The sequence below is a fragment of the Musca vetustissima genome, unplaced genomic scaffold, assembly GCF_032173495.1.
Source record: "Musca vetustissima isolate MV318-11 ecotype Yass unplaced genomic scaffold, APGP_CSIRO_Mvet_v1 utg3682, whole genome shotgun sequence".
Classification (NCBI taxonomy): Eukaryota; Metazoa; Arthropoda; class Insecta; order Diptera; family Muscidae; genus Musca; species Musca vetustissima.
In genome coordinates this window covers 49,048-71,730 of record NW_026879861.1, presented here as the reverse complement: position 1 = coordinate 71,730, position 22,683 = coordinate 49,048, and the positions used below count along the sequence as shown (strand labels likewise).

At 32.8% G+C, this 22,683-nt stretch overlaps 3 protein-coding genes across 3 annotated transcripts in view; all 3 read right to left on the bottom strand.

The window, feature by feature from the left end:
* The window catches only part of LOC133324982 (LIM and SH3 domain protein Lasp), a gene marked incomplete at its 5' end in the record, with an annotated part of 77,102 nt that overhangs the window by 42,486 nt on the left and 11,933 nt on the right, over positions 1-22,683 (bottom strand). The window lies entirely within an intron of this gene.
* On the bottom strand, positions 153-10,578 carry LOC133324981 (odorant receptor 59a-like). Its single transcript, XM_061533805.1, has 4 exons — positions 9,905-10,578; positions 9,613-9,840; positions 3,714-4,466; positions 153-543 (listed from the first exon to the last, which is right to left on the bottom strand). The coding sequence occupies exons 1-4, from the start codon at positions 10,576-10,578 to the stop codon at positions 153-155; spliced, it is 2,046 nt and encodes a 681-aa protein (XP_061389789.1).
* On the bottom strand, positions 13,671-14,872 carry LOC133324977 (odorant receptor 59a-like). The gene is made up of 2 exons (XM_061533802.1): positions 14,136-14,872; positions 13,671-14,079 (listed from the first exon to the last, which is right to left on the bottom strand). Exons 1-2 carry the CDS (start codon positions 14,870-14,872, stop codon positions 13,671-13,673), a joined length of 1,146 nt encoding a protein of 381 aa, XP_061389786.1.

Sequence of the window (22,683 nt, the reverse complement as noted above, 5' to 3'; positions counted from 1 at the left end):
GATAGTCAAATGGGTGGGTTGGCATGGAATTAATATTAAAATAATCCATTTTAAAAATAGACAAAAGAAATGAACAAAATAAAACAAGTATATTTCAATACGTTTTTATTTCACAAAATTCAAATCTTAAAAATTTTAATTCATTTTCCATATCAGCGAAATATCGAATATGAACCCTTGACAACGCTTAAAAATGAAATATTATTGATGCGAAATAAATATGCGGTAACATAAATTCGATGCGATGCCTGTTCCACGAAAATGCGTAGATTTTTCTTAAATCTGGCATCCTGATCGGGCCAATTACATTTAAATAGCGAATAGGCCAAATCCTGAAATTCATCCTCCAGAATGGTTCCAAAATAACAGCTTGGTAATACTTCAAATATCATTCCGACAAAATAGAAGCCATAATAGGTCATTGTAATGACATCCTTTACGAAGAGTAACATAAACACCAAGGTCACACACATATTTACACTTGCGAAAACCAATTGAAAGAGCATATAGAGCGAAATGATATCTTCTACCTTGCGTCGATATCTGTGAATAGAAATTGGGTTAATTTTTTTTTTCAAAATGCATAATGGATTTAAAATATTAGCAGGTTCTCCTTCTTTAAATGTTTTGTGCCCATACAATAAATCTCATGAAATCTTCTGTTTAAAAAATATCTTACAAAATATATTCTATAGATAGAAGATATTTTAAAAGTTCTTCCAGAGAAGATATATAGATATAAGGCATTTTAGGCGATCCACAATACCAATAGATATTCTACCGATAAACAAATATGCTTTCAAAATGTCTTCCACAGCTTAAGTACAGCTTAAAAGGGCCTTCTACAGAGCCTTCAAGAAGTGTTCTTATAGTGTAGGAACCACCGAGAGGTCTTTCATAGATAGATAAACATTCAAAATGTAAAAAAAAATATAAAAGGCTCTTTATGAGGGCATTTTAGTTGAATATTCTGAGACCTTCTATATATAAAAGACAGTTCAACGAGAGTGCTGCAGATATCTGATTTTGCATGAGGTCTTCTTTAGATACACACCACTACAATAGGATATTAAATACCCTTTCAATATATCTTCTACAACATATATATATATACATACTTCAAGAGGTCTTCTACAGAACGTGAAAGATTCTTCTATACAAAGAAGAATATTCAAGAAGTTTTCTGTTGATATAGGGTCGTTTTTTCAGATGATGAAAAACAGGTCTTAAATGGTACTTCAAAAGGTAAAAAAGACTCTTCAAGGGTTTTTTTAGGTGATTGTTCTGCAGATATCAGATTATAAATAAAAAACCTTTCTTGCTTGTAGAGCTTGTAGACTTCTGATAGATTTTCTACAAATATAACATTCTGCAAAAGCTTTCCTTTATCTAGAAAATATTTAAAGAAGTTTTCAGTACATAGCAAATCCTAGAATATATCTTCTATTGATATAATACCTATCATGGAGATTTCCTTAGATAGAAGAAGAGCATTCAGGAGACCATATATAGGCAGAAACCATCAAGAGAAATTCTATAGGTAGATTATATTATATAGAAAAAAACTTTCAAGATGACTTCTATAGGTTCAAAAGTGTTTTTATATTTTTTTAACAGCTCTTCCATTGATAGAAGATGCATCAAGACCCAACAATAGGCTGCCTATGGATAGAAGACAATTCAGGAGGTATATATAGGCAGAAGCCCTTCAGAGCAATTCTATAACCTTCAAGATGTCTTCTATAGAAGACACTTCAAAAGTGTTTTTAAGAGGTACTCTATAGGAACAGGAACCTTTTAAGAGCTCTTCCATTGATAGAAGATGCATCAAGACCCATCAATAGGCTGCCTATGGATAGAAGACAATTCAGAAGGTATATATATATAGGCAGAAGCCCTTCAGAGGAATTCTATAGTAACATGATATTTTAATATTTATTTTATTCAAGAATGACTTCAATAGAAAACAGTTCAAAAATGTATTTACTCTATAGGTAAAGGAACCATAATGAGGTCTTTCATAGATATAGGATATATCAAGACCCAGAAATTGGTTGTGTGTGGGTAGAAAACTATTCAAGAGGTTCTCTATAGATACAGTTTTCAAGAGGAATTCTATAGATAGAACATTTTTTCAAAGGATTTCTATAAATAGGAAACCTTTTCAGTAGGTCTTCTATAAAAAACAGATTTTTTTTTATAGCAGACTATAAAAAGGTTTTTTTTTCGATGCCTTTAGAGATAGGTCTAAAAAGTCCTCTATAGATGATGGAACTTTCAAGAGGACTTCCCATCACATAACCTTTAAAAGAATATAGTTCCCGTATTATATAATCAGAATACCCTTCAATAGTGTTTCAAAATAATAGAAAAACCTTCAAGAGTTCTGTTAGATGTAGATGAGTTCTTTTATACAGAGCCTTTTATATAAGAGCCTTCAAGAGGATTTTTATACGTATAAGACACTTCATGAGGTATTGTATACGTGGTCAAGAGGTATTTTATATGTAAAATATCCTTTAATAGGCCTTCAATACATAAAAGATCATCTAAGAGGTCTTCTATATTTATAAAACCAATCCAGAGGTCCTCTGAACGTAAAAGACCCTTCAAGAGGTTTTCTATATGTAAAATTCCCTTCAAGTGATTTTTTATTTGTAGAATAAACATAGAGGACCTTCAAGAGTTTTTAAAGGTCTTTTGATTTTTTTTAATTGGTGATATATATATATATAGACTTTCCGAATTGCCTTCAATATACTGAAACGCACCAAGAGGTCTTTTACATACAGAATATGCTTCAGCGAAGCTTCTATGGATAGAATAGGTGTTTTTAGTTCATCAATACATAGAAACATACACTTCGAGAGGGCAGATGGAAACTCATTTCTTACCTAGAATGTCCTAGCTGGAAGACCTGCCAAAAATGCTTCGAGAGGTCTTCCATAGTACAAAATACGTATCAGGAAGACCTTTCATAGGTAGAATATTTGGATAGATTAACTTTTAAAAGGGGTTCTATTTATTGAATACATCCTGAAATATTGGCCCTCAAAATTGTACCCTTCATCAAAAGGCGTTCAATACAAATAAAGCATTTCAAGAGTTCTGTTAAAGATAGAAATCTCTTCGATAGGGCTTCTACAGATAGAAGACCATTCACGATTATTATTTAAGAGATCTTCTATGGGCAGAAGAAGTCTGCGATATATAGAAAACCCTTTACAAGGTTTCATATAGCTAGAGGGCATACCGAAATGCTTTCCTACTTAAAAAAACGCCTTGTAATTTTATAGGTAGGACAATATTCAGGAAGTGTTTTATGGTTATATGATGGAAGACCCTTTAAAAGTTATTCTATAGATATAGGAGACTTCATAATTTGTTCTATAAATAAATAAATCCTTAATACACCTTTAAAAGATAGCAGAACCTGCAAGAGAACTTTTTTGGATGGATGATTCTTTATGAAGACGATACACTGCATCAGGTCGTCCTACCGGATGTCTCCTGTAGATAGTAGGGCCTTCAAAAGGTTCTCTACGTATAAAATATCATTCATACCTTCTGTTCATATACCTTATAAACATTATTTCTTCTAAAATAACTTCTTTAAAAATAAAGTCTTTTAGGAGATATTCTGTCGATAGAAAATTTTTCAAACTATTTTCTATAACATTTTATCCCATTTTCAACTTTCCAATTCTACTTACTCCAACAAATCCAAATGATCACGAATACAATCCAGCAATTCTTGATTATTTTCCGCTTGTGATTTCTGCGGATCATAACCAATATTCGATACACGCATTCCCAACAAATGGACCTGACCACTCAGCAGCATTAAATGGGTACCGGCAAATGTATCATTGACCAAATTTTGTGTGACCGTAAAAACAAGGCCGAAAAATTGATAGATATTAGCAATTGTATAGCTCATCGTCGAGGCGAACGTATCAAATGGGAAATAACCCAGATAGATGTGTAACCAAGTGCCACCTATACCACTTACGATAATTGCAATTTCCGCTGCCAGGGGTATTACACTGCATAGCACATAAAACAGATAGATGAGAGCTCGGATCGGAGGATATACTTTTCGTTTCATATATTCCGTCTGTTCGCCCGCACTGGTATGTTCATCTTGCCGTTTGATGATGTCGAACATTCTGTCGATATCATTGAATCTCCACCAAATTGCAAATGTTTTCATCGAGCATACCGTACAGGTTAAAGTGATGCCCACATTTTCGATAATCTGATATATTGAGGTGCTGGTGAATAGACCTAATATTAAATGCAGGGGATAGCCAATGGTTACCAGCAGATTGATGAGTAAAGAGTAGAGCCAATAGAGAGGTCTATACTTCTTCGGCGGCATCATTCCCAATACACGCCAACAAATGAAATGTGTCCTAAAGCGGTATCTGGTATTTAAACCGCTGTCCGTTTTCATGGAATGATGTCTTGAAATGGTAACACAACAAATCTGACTGCGTGGTTTAGGTTCTAAATCCTCATGTTTTGTAGTTCGAAATAAAAAACAACAACCATATAACACTAAAAATATTTTCAATTTTATTTCCATGTCATTTCCAATTTTACAATACAATTAAAGGTAATAAAATAATAATTCCTTATTAGAATAGCACTGAAAAACTTTCCACAATTGTTCAGTGCATTTTCATTATAAGTGAAAATATCGAATAGGCACCCTCAACAGCGATTAAAAACGAAATATTATTTATGTGAAATAGCCATGCGATCGCATAAATTCCATGCAGTGCCTGTTCCACGAAGATGCGTAGATTTTTCTTAAACGAAATATCCTGATCGGGTCATTTGCATTGGAATAGCGAATAAGCCAAATCTTGAAATTCATCCTAGTTAAAGTGATGCCCACATTGTGAACTACTTCATATAATGAGAGACTTGAAAGGAGAACCAACATTAAATGTATTGGATATCCAATGGTCACCATAAGATTAATGAAAAACGAATAGAGCCTATATTTTTCCGCAGGCTTCATGCCCAACACACACCAACAAATAAAATGTGCCCGAAAGAGAGAAATTTGGTATTTAATCCGTTGTCCATTGTCGCCATTTCACAGTTGTCCCAATTCAATTTTTTTTGGCCAAAATTATTTAATACAACATAATGTATACTTTTCGTTTATAAATAGATTAATATTTATTATAATAATATTAATATTTATTGCAAATCCGTTAAAACGCGTTTCTGCAATCATAAGGTACAATATAGTACTATTTATTAGGTTTTTAGATATGCAAAGGCATACAAATGATAGGGTACAAAATGTGATGTTTTAGTACAAACATGAGTTGTAAAACAAAATAAAATGCGGTAAACATAATTCAAAATTTACTCTTTTTATAAAAGTATGACTTAAAACAGGCTTAAGAAGGTTGTTTTATACTATTAAGTAAAGAAAATAAAGGAACTCTATTAAGTTTTAAATTAATTAATTATTGAATATATGTAGATATTTTGATTTCCAGAACTATATTTTCATCGCCATATTCTTTTTCGAATTCTTCATCTGTGGTTTCATCACAACCAGTATCATTCGCGGGCCGTAATTCACAGTTTAGTTCACAAACTAACAATTCGATTACTTCAGATGGCAGGTTTAACCGCTTTCTTTCTTGTAAGTGGGCGTTTAGGCGTATAGATGATATAAGTGGATCAGATGTATCCATTGCTCTATTAAATAGCGTGTAATAATCTGTCATTTTTATATATTTTGTTTCTGCATTCAGCAGCATCTTTAAAATATCTTAAATCGGACGGTACGGCTATGTCACAGTGTGGGCCAATTTTCAAAAAATGTTGCAGAAATGTTTTTTATACTATTAAAACCTTAAATATCAATTTTAAGAAAAATCGGATGAAACTTTTTCTTTATCCCACATTTTCAGTTCAATACTATATACAATAAAAACATCAATTTATAAAAAATTTCACTCAACTTAAAGTAGAAAAATACATTTTTTTCTAAAAAAGGCAAAATAAGGCAAAATATTTCATCTGAATATGATAGTACATACCCCTGCCAGCTTCCAAAAATTTTTTGGAGGAGACGATATTTTTACATTTTTTCTAAAGTTTAAGAAGATTTCAAAAATATTTTTAAAAAATAATTTTCAATATACACACAATCTTTTATCTCCCTACCCAGATATTACAACTTTCTTCGTTCTTTCTTTATATATTATGAAAGCACTTATTATCAGCTTCCAGATTCATAATAACTTTGGTCTGAATTTCGTATACCCATTCGACCACACAGCACACCAAAAAGTATATATTTTTCAGCACACAGGCTGTTCTATTTTTTATACAAAAAATTTTCAACTTCAGCATTACACCAACGAGCGGCTATTAATGGTATTTAGAAAAACCAATTATTTACGGATGGTTTGAAGTGTTTTTTATTATTCCGCGCAAAAAAATTATAAAAATATGAAACTTCAAAAAAATAATTTTGGCCAAAAATTTTGTGATTGCGACAACTGTGCATTGGCCAAAGAAACACATCATGTAACAGGTTTATGGAAATGTTTACAACTGATTAAGGTTTCCTGTTTGCAGGACACCTTTTATATGCAACATCCACCCACATCCACACACCGCACATAATTTTAATTATTATTTGTCATTTATTTAAAACATGACAATATCGTATTATTTAATAATCTCCCAGCAATTATAAACCTTTTGGAAATAATTAAAATTTAATTAAATTGAGGTTGTGAGCAGGTGAGGGTGGGTTGGCTAATGGTGATATAACACTTTAGTGTATCGCCTTCTTTTGAAATGAATATTTAAAATTTGAAAATTTGGTAATTCATTTCTTTTTTTTTGAAATTTGTACCTCCAAAATGTACATCCCAAAACCCATTAAAAATGTTAAAAATCAACTCTATTTCCACATAGGGTCTCATTAATATTTGGTTATAAAGACAATTGTATGCGTATCTTACATACAAAACATCTCTTGAAGAGTATTCTAAAAACAGGAGACCTATTAATATGTCTTCTATATAAAGAATACCTTTTGAAGAAGTCCAGAGATCTGTTATATTTATCTTAAAACAGGTCTACATTTTAAAATGTAGACCTGTTTTAAGATAGATCTTCTAAATATAGAAAATCCTGTAAAAGACCTTCTAAAGATAGAAGAACCTACAAAATATCTTCTATAGTTAAAAGACCATGTAAAAGACCTTCTAAATATATAAGATAATTTAAAATATATTCTATAAATAGATACCAGTATAGAGAAGACCTCTAAACCTCTAGAAGTGTCTTCTATATAGAGGAGAATATATAACATACAGAAGACCTTTTGAAGATGCCAAGGGGTATTCGATAGAATGGATAGGGGCCTTCATGAGATGAACAACATATATATGACACTTCAATAAGCCTTCTACAGATAGCTGACTTTTCAAGAAGTTTTCTATAGCTGGTAAATCCCTCAAAATTTTTTATTTATATAGAAAAAAAAATATCTTCTAAATATAGAGAATCCTGGAAAAGTCCTTCTAAAGATAGAAGAATCTGCAAAAGGTCTTCTAAAGTTAGAAGTCCCTGCAAGAGGCCTTCTAAATATATAAGACCCTTTAAAAGATATTCTATAAATAGGGAAGATCTCTGGAAGTATATTCAATATAGAGAAGAATCTATTACATACAGTAAGGCCTAGAGGTCTGATATATTTATTTTAAAAGAGGTCTACTTTAAATATGTAAAGCCCTCAAGGAAAACATATAGAAGACCATGGAAAAGGCCTTCTTAAGACAGATCACCCCGAAAAAGACATTCCAAAAGAAGAAGACCCTGCAGAAGACCTTCTAAAGATAGAAGATCCTGCAAATAGCCTTCTGAAGATAGAAGATCCTTCAAAAGTCTTCTATAAATGGTTTGCAAGAGATCTTTCTCCCAAGAGATATTATGTAGGCAGAACACCCTTTAAGAGGTCTTCTATAGATATCAGTGTCTTTAAGAGGTGTTCTAAAAACATGTAGAGCGGAGCTTTCAAGAGATCCTTTATAGATAGCAGATTTTTTTCAGATTTTTTTAGAGTTTTTTTCAATAGAATGCAGGGCGTTTTAAATCCGGAGGCCATATAGTCAGAAGACCTCTTAAAAATCCTTTTATATACAAAGGACCTCATGAAGGGCTTTATACTTACAGAATATCTTTTGAAAGGTATTCTGTTTACCTACAAAATACCTCTTGAGTTTTCCTACATTACTAACCCTCCATAATCCGGATTATAGGATGTACGCTCTCCTTACGTTATGGGGAGATGGCAACCTCGGTTAAAGAGCGTCTGCTACTTACAGGAGAACTCTTGACTGGTATTCTATCTATCTATCTGCTGAAGGTTATTTAATTCACAGAAGGCATGTTGAAGTATCTACTACAGACGACCTCTTGGAGGGATCTTCTACTTACCGAAGACCTTTGGAAGTCACCTTGACGGGTATTATATAAATATATAAAAATCTAGAAGACTTTTTGATGCAGTCTAAGGATCTTCTACAGATAGAATACCTCTAAGGGGTCTTCTTTCTATAATCCGAATAAATAATAAAGTGTTTTCTATATCAAAAAACCTCTCCATATTATTTTTCTATAGTAGAATTTATTATTTATAGACGATGGCATGTATGTTCGGTCTATAGAAGACCACTTGAAATGCCTTTCATCTATAGAATACCTCTTAAAAAGACTTTTTTCTATATGATAACCTCCTTGAAGCATAGTCTAGGCCTTCTATAAAGGTCTCTTGAATGACCATGACCATTTTTCTTTAAAGAATACCGTTTATAGGCCTTCTGCTTTTGTATAAAATATTTCTAGTAGAAGGCCTTGTCTTAATTTCTGTTTATAAAGGCCTCTTAATGCCTTCTTCTATAGAAGACAACTGGAAAGGACGATTTTGCTATAGAAGCCCTTCTGAATTTTTTTTTCAGTATACCTATTGTAGATTGTCCTATCTTAAACAAAACCTCTTTTTGAAGAGCTTTTTATATCTTAAACATCTCTTAGAGGGGGTTTTTATATAGAAGGCCTGCGACAAGCCTTCTATTATTATAAGCTTGAAAGGCCTTCAGTTTATAGAAGTCCTTTTGTTTATCTCAGTTTTATTTATCGATAGAAGGGACCTTTCAAAATATGTTATTGAGAAGAATACCTTCGAAGGGTCATCAGCACATGAAACACGTCCGGAAAAGCCTTTTACGTATAGAAACCCTCTTCCGCAAGGGATTTTATTCTACAGAATATTTAAAAACCATCTGGAGAATTTCCTTCGAAAATGTTACTATCTTATATTACCTTTATATTTTTAAAAACCATGCATCCTCAAAATTATAATTTTAATTTGCACAATTTTATTTCAAATTCATGATGAGTGCGAACAGGGTATACGTATTCTTACAAGCCACAATGAACGCATTATTGTTAATACGAAATAGCCAGGCGGTGACATAGATACGACGCGAGGAGTTTTCAATAAAAATTCGTAGATTTTTCTTAAATTCCAAATTTTGATCCATCCAATTGCAATAGAACAACGATTGGGCAATATCTTGAAAGGCATCCTCCAGCAGGGTACCATAATAACAGCTTGGTAATATCTCACACATGACACCAATCAGATGAGTGGAGTAATACGATAATGTGATAATGTCATTGCGAACAAATATAACCATATACACCAGGATGACACACATATTTAGGCCACACAAAAGTATTTGGAAAAACATATAAACCGATATGATTTGTTCGAGGATTTGGCGGTATCTAAATAGGAAAAGAGAAAAGGATTGTTTTATGCCTCTTTTTTTACTTTTTTCAAAAAACTTACTCCAATAGATCCTTATGGTCTCGAATACATTCCAATAGCTGTTGATTATTCTCCCTCTGACTCTTGCGCGGATCATGCCCTATTTTAGCCACACGTCGCGCCAACATTTTCACCTGCCCTCTCAACAAAGCCAAGTGCGATGAGGCAAAGGTATCATTGACAAGATTTTGTAGCAATGTATAATTTACTCCAATCAGCTGATACATATGGGCATACACATAATTCTTCGTATTGGCATTGGGATCGAAAGGAAAATAGGCCTTATATTGAATACGCCAATTACCCAATAGACCCGAAACAATCAATGATAATTCACCGAAAAGACTTAGGAACGCACATATCACATAGAATAGCCGAATGACAAATCTCACTTGAGGATATACAATCGTTTTCATGTACTCGACTTCTTCGGCGGAACGTAAACGTTCATCTTGTCGTCGTATTATGGTAAACATATCTGCAACTTTGTCGAGGCGCCACCAAATTGCTATTGTTTTTATCGAACACACTGTCGAGGTGAGGGTAATGCTAAGGCTTTGCATTAACTCCTTAAGGGATGAACTCGAAATGAGGCCCAATATTAGATGCAATGGATATCCAATCATAAGTGTGGTGACAACCACAAAGGAATACATCCAATAGAGAGTTTTATATTTGGTGTGCGGTGGTGCCATCATTCCAAGTATTGGCCAACAGGCGAAATGGGCCCAAAACAAAGATTTCGTATTTAATTTTGGCTTAGACGTCATGACGAATAATGAAACTAATCTCCCGACTGATAAATATCAAGTGATCCTAATTTTATGTAAGGACATCATTATATTTGATAAAGTTTCTCAGGAGAATTCTTGGTGTTGTGGGAATCATTTTTGTAGTACCGCCCCCAAGAAAACTACCTGGAAACTCCTCTTCGAAAAGTTTGAACATAATTTTCCATAATTTCAAGGTTGTTTCTGAAGTTTTTTTTTAGGTGAGAACAAGGAAACACCTTAAAAATGTTCAACATAAGTTTTAAAATTGTGGTATGAGTTGAAAGGAATTGCTAATGCCTTTGAAATAAAAGCCATGTAAAAACCAACAAAATTGAAATTTCCATAAAGGACTGTTTATATAAAAAAATAATATTTCAATCTGCAGAGTTTCGTTATAAGAAGCATACAAAAGGGTCTGATTTATATAGAAAAGCTGTAGAACAAGAAAAGGGGTTTACGTTTCTCGAGAAACCCTCTAACTATAGAAGACCTCTTAAGACTCTTATATCTATTCAAGACATCTAGTATATATTCTATCTACGGAATCCTTTTTTGGGATCATCTACAAATAAAGAAATCTTGAATAATATTCTGCATATAGAAATAATTATTAAGGGCCTTCTATATATACAATGGCTCCTGATAACTCCTGCAGCATTTTCTATTTGTGGATGAGCTGGGAAGACGTTTCTCAAGTGGAGAATATCATAGATGATGTTCTAACAAATAAGGGGTTAATAAGTGGCAACTCCTGTATCTTTCAGAACTTCTTGAAAGGTAATCTGTCCTTATAATACCTCTTAACAAGATTTTTTCTCTGAAAGACCTCTTGATGATACTTCAATAAAAATAATACCTCTTGAGAATATTTTTTGATAAAAAAAACTTATGTGTCTTTCATGAACAACAGACCTCTTGAAATCTATTCTATCAACCTTCTGTCATTTGAAAAGATCTGATGTCACTTGGAAAAACCTCTTGGATGATATTCTGCATATAGATGACGCCTTTAAGGGCTTTCTATCTACACAACCCCTCCCGCAGCAGGTATTATTTATAGAAGATCCCATCTGGAGAATACCATAGATGGTCATCTATAGATAATAGACCTTTTGAGGCTGCTCTTCTATTTTGTAGAACGTTTATCCACAGAAGACTTCTTGAAGATTCTTCCACCTTAAAACCCCTTCCTTCCTTTTATAGAAGACTTTTCGAAAGGAAGTCTTCTATAAAGGGATGGTCTTAGGGTCTTCTATAAATAATGATCTCTTAAACCAACAATCTATATAATATACCTACGAGATGTTAAAAGCGTTTTCCATCCGAAGAAGACCATTTCAAGGATCTTCTATCCTGATATAACTTCTTCATATTTTTTCTATGTTTAGAATACTTTTTGAAGGGTATATTAACTAGGGAAGACCTTTTAAGGGTACTTACCTTAAAGAAATACCTCTTAGATAGACGGTCTTCCAAAAATAGGAGATGTCTTAGGAGCCTTCTATAGATAACAGACCTCCTCAGGTCTACTCCTCTATTCTGACAGAACTTATTCAAAGTTATTCTATCTTCAATTAATAGAAGACACCTTAGAAGGCGATTTTTCCAATGAAGATTTTATAAGGGACTTCTATATATAAAATACCTTTTGAGGGAGCTACTCTTCTATCTAAGCAGGACTTCTTCATATGATGTCTTCTTTTGAATACCACTTGTGATAAATTTTATTTAGGAAAGTCCTCATGGACTTAATTGTCAAAAGACCTCGCAGACGATGATTTATCAATAGAATACCTCTTATGTGGTTTCTATAGATAATAGACCTCTTGAGGGTTCTTATTCTATCTTGACAGAACTTATTCAAAGGTATTCCATCATTACAATACCTCTTAAGGGGCATTTATCTAAAGAAAAACTCTTGAAGGTACTTCAATTGGCCTTATAGGCGGTCTTCTCTCAAGAAAAGAAATCTTTATGGGTTTCAATCGATAATTGACATATTGACGGCTACTTTTCTATCTTAACAAAACTTAGTTAAAATACCTCTTGATGGGAACTTTATCTAGGGAAGATCTCTTAAGAGTACCTTAATTATTGGGAGGTCTCGTTATGTCTTCTTCTATCGTCTGGTGGCTATTTCTATCTCTTTATGTATTTATCTGCAGGTAAACTACCTCTTAGCGGTTCTCTATAGATTAAATATCTCTTGAGGGCTTCTACAAATGGAATACCCTTTTGGGGGACTTCTATAAATAGAAGACCTCTCAGGGGGATCTTCTATCTATAGATAACTTTTTTGGTGTTTTCCATCTATATGTGACATCTTGTAGGGTCTCCTAAGGGGATATTTTAACCAGAGAAGGCTTCTTGAACCTTATTCTATCTTGGAAAGGCATCATAAAGCGTCTTCCTTTTATAAAAGACTTCTGAAATGGAGAGGTCAGCAATCAGTAGATACCTCAAATTGGCAGTGTTTTTATAGAAGTTCTATGTGGGTACTTCAAGTAATTGAATATCTCTTAAGGAGCCTGCAAAGCTCAACGAAGGCGTGATTTTATTTAAAGATTTTTTTTAAAAATTTTTTTTTAAATATTTTTTAAAGTTCCATTAAGACGTAAATTTTATAAAAAAAAGTTTTTCAAACTTTAGTGAAGGCGTGGATTTAAAAAAAATATTTTTTTTTTAATGTTAATGAAGGTGTGGACTATTTATATAATTGGTTTTGTAGTACTTGAAGGCATGAATTTATAAAAAAAATATTTTTTAAAGTCCCATAAAGAAGTGGACTTTTTTTAAATATTTTTTTAAGTCCCATAAAAAGAGCATTTTCAAAAAAATAAATAAATAAACGTTAAATGAAGGTGTGGATTAAACCACCTTCTCATATATATATATATATATATATATTAAATTGCAGTGCCTTTATTTTCTAATTAATATTTTCCTGATGATACTGTGCAGAACATTTATGAATTTCAAACAAATCGCCAATTATATCCTTCCCTCCACTCAGATTACTTCATGTTCATGACCAATGCGAATAGAGTGTAGGCATTTTTACAAGCAATAATAAATGCATTATTATTGATGCGAAATAACCAGGCTGTAACATAAATCCGACGCTTAGCTTGCTCCGCAACAATACGAAGATTCTTCTTAAATTCCTTATTTTGATCTGACCAATTACACGAGAACAAAGCATAGGCTAAATCTTCAAATTCATCTTCCAACAACGTGCCATAATAACAACTGGGCAAAATTTCGAAAATCATCGATGTCAAATAGGAGACATAATAGGCCAATGTGAAGATGTCCCTCACAAAGAGAATAATAAAAACCAACACGACACACATATTCAGAGCGGCAATTAATATTTGAAAGAACATATATACCGAAATGATTTCTTCCAATTGGCGGCGATATCTAGAAGAGAAATTTGGAAAGGTTATATTAGAAACCAAAAGGGCGGTCTAACTTACTCCAATAGGTCTTTATGCACCTTTATACACTCCACAAGCTCTAAATTATTTTCGGCCAAACTCTTCTCGGAATCGTGGCCAATTTTCGTGACACGAATATTTAACATACGCACTAGACTTCGTAGCAGACAGAGATGGGAGGCCCCAAAAGTGTCATTGACCACATTTTGTAATATCAAATAGGAAATGCCAATGAATTGATACAAATGGGCGATGATGTAATTTTTCGTACTGGCAAACACATCGAACGGGAAATAGGCCTTGTACATTAAATTCCAATTACCCAATAGGCCAGTTACCACCACTGCTGATTCTCCCGAAATTCCAATAAATGTACACAATATGGTAAATAGTAAAATTATACGCCTAACCGGAGGATATACTTCTTTTCGAAGATATGCAATCTCTTCGTGGCTGGTAAAACGTTGATCCTGTCTCTGAATTATTTCAAACATAACATCGACCTGTTTGAAACGCCACCAAATGGCAATCGTTTTCATGGCACAAACACCGGCTGTGAAGTTTATAGCAACATTTTGTATAATCTCGTATAAGGTGGAACTAGTTAATAGGCCAATCATCAAGTGCAAGGGATAAGCAACGGTAACGAGGGTGTTCAACACCAACGAATATAGCCAATATAGTTGGCGATATTTTTCCGGAGGTGACATACCCAAAATACGCCAGGCAATAAAATGTAGTCGAAATAAGGCTTTGGTATCCGCTTTATCGATCATAATACGTCTACGGTATGGGTGTACGAAATGATGGCCTCACTGCAACTGCAACTCAGTTACAATCCGCCTTTTATATAAGGATATGGGTAGGAAACCAAGGTGAAATGACAAAATAGCTTATGTGTATGAATTAAAAGAATTGCAAGATATAGGTTTCGGGTGCTCTGAGGATACAACGATTACGTAGAGGTAGTGGAAAGGTGGATTATTTGAAAGAGATTTTCTTAATAAAGAGTCCATTAATGTATAATAGTATTTATATTGGTTAATGAAAGATATATTCTCGATATAGAAAATTGAATGATTTATACATTTGTTCATTCCCTGAAATCCATTGACGAAAAACCTTTTGCACTTCGATCGGGGCAGCACAAAAAAAACAATCGTTTTGAATATCTTGGTTTGTGTCGGATTTTCAATTTTTTAGAAGACTTCTTCTATACATAGAGAAGCTGCAGAGGTCTTCCATATATAGAAGAAACCTTTTCTCTGTGTATTAAATAAATACATAGAGAAATTCAATTAATAAGTAGAATAACTTCGAGGGGTCTCTGCTATATTTATACCCTACACAACTATGTTGTCAGGGTATTATAGCTTTGTGCAGCCCCAAAAGTTAGTCCTAGACCCACCATTAAGTATACCGATCGTCATATCTCGACTAGCTGAGTCGATCTAGACAGTTGTGTCCGTCCGTCTGTCCATTATAATTTGTAAACACGATACAGGCCACAGTTATGGACCAATCTTCACGAAATTTTGCTTGTAGGATGGGTTCTGCCAAATGAAGGCCCCTATTGATGAAATGGACCAAATACTAAATTTTTGTCGCTTTTTCTGGTCGCTCCAGAGGCCACAATTATGGTCCGAACATCGCGAAATTTTACATTGAGAAGGATATCGGGCCAAAGAATGAGAATGTCTGATTTCATAAAGATCGGTCAATATATAGAGGGTTAAATGGGCCCCGTCTTTTGTGTGAAAAATGACAAAATTTGTATTCTATACAGTATATGTTTACTTCTGAAGGACATAGACCCCAGAAGTTGATAGTATATCCAAGAGGAGTGGTTGACTATTAAATTGATACCAATTATATTGTCGTATGCACTCGGATGTGGGAGATACCCTTAAATATTTACAGGTGTCTACGTATTGAAATATTATTTAGTAACCCATTACCACACTAGAGGGCGGAAATATAGCGCTGATCGCTCTCAAATTTTTTATGAAGTTCCAGTTATGGTCAAGGATAACGCCTATAATTTTTGGTGATGATCAGCTAATAATTTTGGGATGAAGTGGACCGAAATAAGCCACAATTAAAAGCCTAAGATGATCGCAACACAAACCACTGTGAAAGGAATCTGGGCAAGTAATTAGAAGGACTGTACTGAATATTAGTATTCGGAGAATTTGTCAGTGTAAGGAAGAGGTTCTCTTGACCTCTAATCGGGAAAGGGGTGCAAATATCACGAAATATTGCCCAGGCTCGGAATAAACATCCACAGAAGGTTACAGTTCCGTGGTAGTTGTGTAGGGTATCCTATGGTCGGCCCCGTTCGACTATACTGCTCCGCTCACTGGTTTTCAATATATAGAAGTTTCCTATGTATATACAAAAGAGCCAGGAGAGGTATGTAGGGTTTGTTATAATTTCTGAATTCATGAAATTTTTTAAAAATAAGAGAAATAGATTTTTATACCACGATATAGAATAGAAGACCTAAAATTTTCGGATGCATTGAAGAGCTTCGGTATAGAAGATATACAATTTTATGGAGATTTTTATATAAAAAATCTAATTAAATACTATTGTAATAGTAGTTGGGATCAGTTAAAGGGCTCTTGGATGTCCTATAGCAAGTTAACTTTATTTTATAATTTAATTGTTAGTCTATTTTGAATTGCAACCATTCAAGGAGTAATTTATATTTAAACAGTATTTCGAAACTCAAAATTGAATGTCAAACGGTTTTATAATTAAAAGAGATTAAAAGGTGAAGTTTGCTATTAAGTACTCTAAAAATCATACGAACCCTAATGTGGACATCCAGGATACCTTAAATTTTCTCCAATACTTTTACGGTGACTATCTCATGAAAGAGATCAAAATGTTGAAAATAAATCTTAAAAATGTTGTTCATATATCGCTACTACTACTTCTACGATGTTCGCTAATGGGGTTTATCGGTCCAGGCCCAATTTCGATATTTTGATAGGCCCAATGACGATATTTTGAATATTTGAGGAGCAGTAATTTGATATCCCGGAAATAGGAATTTTCCAAAAAAAAAAATCCGATGATTCCATGTTTGGACATATATTCCATATAAATGTCGTCGGTAATGGGATTTACAGGTCCAGATTTTGGTATAGTCCCAATTTCGAAATTTTCAATATCTGAGGTGCAGTGAGTTGGTATTTCGGCTTCATAGAAATCGGAAAACATGTTTTCAAAAAATGCCGATGATTCCATGTTTGGAAATAGCTTCCATGTATAAGTTCTACCCATTTCTAGTATCATCAAAATGCCTAAAGTACAGGTATTTTGATAATACTAGCCTAATTTTCCAAGCAATATGGATACATGTTCGCATTTCGGGATTTCAGAGGCTAAAAGTTCTCCCGACAAAATACTTGCAATGGAGGCTAACTTTTTGACATTGACATTCTTATAAATCTCTTACACCATACTGGGTATTTTCACGGTCCCAGGTGTATTTTTCTATCGACGTTTCCAGTGTCATTTTTGACTCATTTTGAATAAAAAAGTTATTGATGACATAGCCTACACATAAAACTTTCGCCCATTTTCATTATCTTAAAGATAATAGTCCAATGTTCAAGCTAACTCGAGATCAATATAGATCCCGGCTAGTAAAGGTATTTTGAAATATCACATATTTAGGTTTCCGTTCCGTTTTAGGTAGTTTGCTAATTGTAAACCCTTTTTCAAATGATATTCAAAACATTTCAATTGCAATCCGAGAATTTCATTTGTAATTCGAAAACTAAATTCATAACATTAATTTTCAACAATTCTTTTGTAATTTTAAACTAATTGGTATATTTCCATTTCAAATTCGTAGAGTTTCATTTGAACATTAAATAAATTTATTTACAATTAGTCCAATTTGAATTTCACAACATTTCACTTGTAATTCAAAATATTTCCCTTATAATTCGTAACAATCCATTTCAAATTCATACATATTTTTTGTGTGTTACCAATAATATTTTTCGAATTTAATATTAAAATGAATAAACAAATCCCAAAATTTTTATCTGATCATCAACGAAAATTATAGGCGTTGTCCTTGGCCATAACTTGAATCTCATAGAAAATTTTAAAGCGATCAGCGCTATATTTCTAGTGTGGGAATGGGTTCCTAAATAATATATGAATACGTAAGCACCTTTAAATATTTACGTGTTACTCTCACATCCGAGTACATACGACAATATATGTCATTCAGGGATAAATATATACGCTATAAAATACAAATTTTGTAATTTTTCACACAAAAGTCAGGGCCTATTTGACCCACTAAATATTGACCGATCTTTATCAAAACAGGCATGCTTATTGTTTGGCCCGATCCCCCACGTGTCTAGATCGAGTCAGCTAGTCGAGATATGACGATCAGCATACTTAAAGGTGGGTCTAGGACCAATATTTCGCGGGGTTACAAACTCTTGGAGCCGCACAAAGCTATAATACCCTGACAACATAGTTGTGTAGGGTATAATTAGAAGGCGGAAATATAACGCTGATCCCTTTGAAATACTACATGAAGTTCCAATTATGGTCAAAGACAACGCCTATTATTTTCAGTGATGATCAGAATAAAATTTTGGGATGAAGTGGACGGAAAACTTAATTTCTTTGTGTGTGTTTTCTAGTCGAATATAAGCCGAACATCACAACTCAATCCACTGTGAAGGGAATCTGGAGAAGTAAGTAGAAAGGCTGTACTGAATATTTGTAATATTCGGAACATGTAAGGAAGATGTGCTGTTGACCTCTAATCGGGAAAATCGGGGCAAATATCACTAAATATTGCCCAGCTCGGAATGAACATCCACAGAAAGTTAGAGTTCCGTGGTAGTTGTGTAGGGTATCGTATGGTCGGTCCCGTCCGACTATATTGCTCCGCTCACAGTTTATACTTATTTTTCATTTTCTTAATACCACAAATTATATTTCACTCTTTGAACCTAAAATTAAAGTTCCAGCCCCATTTGAAACTATACTACAGCGATTGAGTTAGGGAAGTGTGGCAAAAAACTCCGATATAATATAACTTGCTTGATATCTTCAAAATGCCGACAAATTTGCGATCTACAGTTATAATACCTAATCGAATTGTCCAATTGTAGTACGTAACCTGCCTGCAGACAAAATTTGGCGATCTATTTCAATTTGCTTAGACGCTATAGTGATTACAACAGACAGACGAATATACTATGGTTCCATAGACGAACATACTATGGTACCATAGACGCCATAGGTCGGCTATGAGTTATGCATTTCAAATCAAATTTTATGAATTTCAAATGCAATCCTTTAAATGAAAGTATATGAATTTTAAATGCAATTCTATAAATTTCGAAAGCATACTCGAATTATGTTATGATTTGCAAATTTAGTTTTGGAATTAAAAATTAAATTCTCGAATTAAAACTGATATGTTATGAATTACAAATGGAATTATCGAATTACATTTCATATGTTTGGAATAACATGTGAAAAAAGGTGTATACCTTTTTTCATTTCAATGGCAATTCGAGAATTTCATTTGTAATTCCAAAACTAAATTTGCAAATCATAACATAATCAAAATCATAACGAGTATGTAATTGGTAATTCACAACTTTTCATTTGCAATTTTAAAGTTTTCATAGGAAATTCAAAAAATTCCATTTAAACTTTAAAAATTTTATTTGTAATTGGTTAATTTCCATTGGAAATTTATAGAGTTTCATTTGAAATTCAAAGAAATTCGTTAAAAATTCAAAGAATTCAACTTTAAATTTATAAAATTTCACTTGTAATTCATAATATTTCAGTTGTAATTCGTAACAATTCATTTCAAATTCATACATATTCCTTGTGTGTTACCAATAATATTTTTCGAATTTAAAATGAAATATTATGAATAACAAATGAAATGTTATGTATTTCAAATCAAATGTTAAGAATTTCAAATGGAATGATTTAAATTTCAAATGGAATTTTATGAATTTCAAATGGAATTCTATGAATTTCGAAAGATATTCCTCTAATCGCTAAAGAAATTCTCGAATTAAAACTGATATTGTTATGAATTGCAAATGTTATTTTCGAATTGCAAATTGTATGTTGTGAATTACAAATGGAATTCTCGAATTACATTTGATATTTTTTGAATAACATGGGAAAACGTTTTAGACTCATTTTCCAAGCAATGTAGCTAAAAGTACGTAGATTTTAACCCTTTGAGCCCCGAATTTTTTTCCGTAATCATAGAACAATTTTCTGTTCACAGATTTAATGCAACTATCCTAGATAGGATATGGACAAAATTTGACATCGCTACATCCTTGCATTCTGGAGATACAGTATATTCTTTCTGAAAAATAAAAACCCAATATGAAGAAAACCAAATGAAAATGGACAAAAAAATCATTTTAAATTAATCTATATTTTCTGTTTTACAAGAATAAAAAATAATTGGCCTGGCAGAATGCGTACATTTAGAATTTGAAGCGATTTCAATAATTTGGACTGTATACAGAAATTAGTACTGTTAATTTGTTACATTTTTCTTTTGATATGTGTCGTCCATAATCAGGTCTTGACATACGAAATCCAAAGACTATATATCTATTAGTTGTATATTAAATATAAGCTCTAAAACATTTTGTTGTCTGTGGGCAACATTGGACCACAATGGGTTAAAAAACATGAATTGGTCAAAACATTGACGAGTTTTGAACAATTCATTTTTGTCCAATTTTCAAACTGAGCGTCCGTAATTTAGAATTTTGGTATTGAAGGGCATCTCCGAAAGTTTTTTTGTAATCCATTACTTATTGTTCGCCACAGGTATTTTGTCATTTTCACAACACTGTTACACCATATACGTAGGTACATAGGGGCGGTATCAAACTTTTAATGACTTTTAGATCACACTTTTTTAATGTTTATTTATAATTACATATGAATGTAAATTGTCACACGTGCGAGATCAATAAACTTAAAAATAGAAAGAAGGCGGGAACAAGGAAATTGAAAAATATACCAATCGATAAATTTGTCAAATCCAAAAAAAGGACAAATAAATATTGAAATATATATATAAAGCAATAAAGCATATTTTAAAGATTTAAATTCCTTAAAAACATTCGCTCATCAACCGAGCCAATTGCCAAAGAAATAAATAAAATGATGCCTGAAATCTTAGGTAATAATACAAATTAGAGAATCTTTAGGAATAGTTTATGGATAATCACTTCAGAGATCTTAAACATATTGGAAAAATTTCCATACATTTGAGTTTGATATTTTTTCTTATACTTTATTTGTATACTAGTGAAGAAAAAACTATTTCCATAATCGTTAACACCATAAATAACCTATACAGGGGGAATATCAACACTAATGGTGTGCAGCCAACCTAAGCCATATAATTTAAAGTTTTAAAAATGTTCATATAATAAACGGTTTAGTTGCGTACGTAATATTACAAACTTTTTAATTACTTTCATTAACGCCTTTAAAATATGACGAAAAAAAACCTATCAAATTCAAACCGAAAATGTTTAGTAAAAATAAAATTGCTACTAGTAGCATTAGTTTCGGAATTGTGTGTGTTCAGTTTGGCGTTAAGAAAGTACCAGACTTAAAAAGGAATTAATTAAAATATTTAATAAAAATTAATTGAAATTTGGCGAACAGAGGATAAGTGATAAAAATGAAAAAGTATCCAACCACCAGTAGCATGGAGTCTAATTTTCAGTATTATCTGATTTGAATATTATCTGATTTGAATATTATCTGTAAGTTGAATACTTCATTTTTGAAGAATCTTGCCAACCGTTAAAACGTCCTTTCGAGAAAATCGTCGTTTAAAGTTTTAGAAGCACTCTTGTTGTCACTTGATGCTAACAAAATAAATCAGCTATATCTTAAAATGTTCTTAAGATTTTTAGTTGAACTTGTATATGGACACTCTCCTAGCATTGTGTTATTCATCGAGTTTGGCACATTATCACACATCCTGCAATTCATTCCTATTTTCATATTTAATATAATATGTAATCTATATATATTATTTTAAATATTAACTTAGATTATGAGATATTTAAGGACACAATTCCTGTTTCTGTGGTGGCATTTTCAAGCGTATTCGGTTATTAGAACACATTAAATGCCAAATAAAGAGAATTGCAAGGAAACATAAAAGTTCACAAACGGAGTAACACACTATATTCAGAGTCGCCTACCAAAGGAAAAAAATTTAACAATTCATAATGATTTGATTTGTAGATTTTATTCTCTGGCATCATATTTGCCACCATTACAAAGCATACGACGACGACGAAGTGCATCTTGGTAAGGAAACGATGGTGACATTTATCTATAATTTTATGTTTATTTTTGGCCGGAAGCCAACGAGAATTGCTGTCGATGACATCGACAATGTAACCATAGACTTTCTGGCAGAGAGGGAGAGAAGATTTTTTCTCTCTCTCTCACACACACATGATTGTAATATTGAGATGAATAGAAGGCCGGGGGAAAATATTGTTAAAGTGACGACCGA

Bases quoted from the DNA above. Each gene is read 5' to 3' on its own strand.
- LOC133324981 (XM_061533805.1), bottom strand. From the start codon at position 10,578: ATGGCACCACCGCACACCAAATATAAAACTCTCTATTGGATGTATTCC. The intron at 4,467-9,612 runs GTTGTTCTATTG...TACCATTTCAAG, and splicing joins TTTCAAGATATTGCCCAATC to ACATCATTCCATGAAAACGG. The intron at 544-3,713 runs GTAAGTAGAATT...TTCTATTCACAG, and splicing joins GATCATTTGGATTTGTTGGA to ATATCGACGCAAGGTAGAAG.
- LOC133324977 (XM_061533802.1), bottom strand. From the start codon at position 14,872: ATGATCGATAAAGCGGATACCAAAGCCTTATTTCGACTACATTTTATT. The intron at 14,080-14,135 runs GTAAGTTAGACC...TTTCTCTTCTAG, and splicing joins GTGCATAAAGACCTATTGGA to ATATCGCCGCCAATTGGAAG.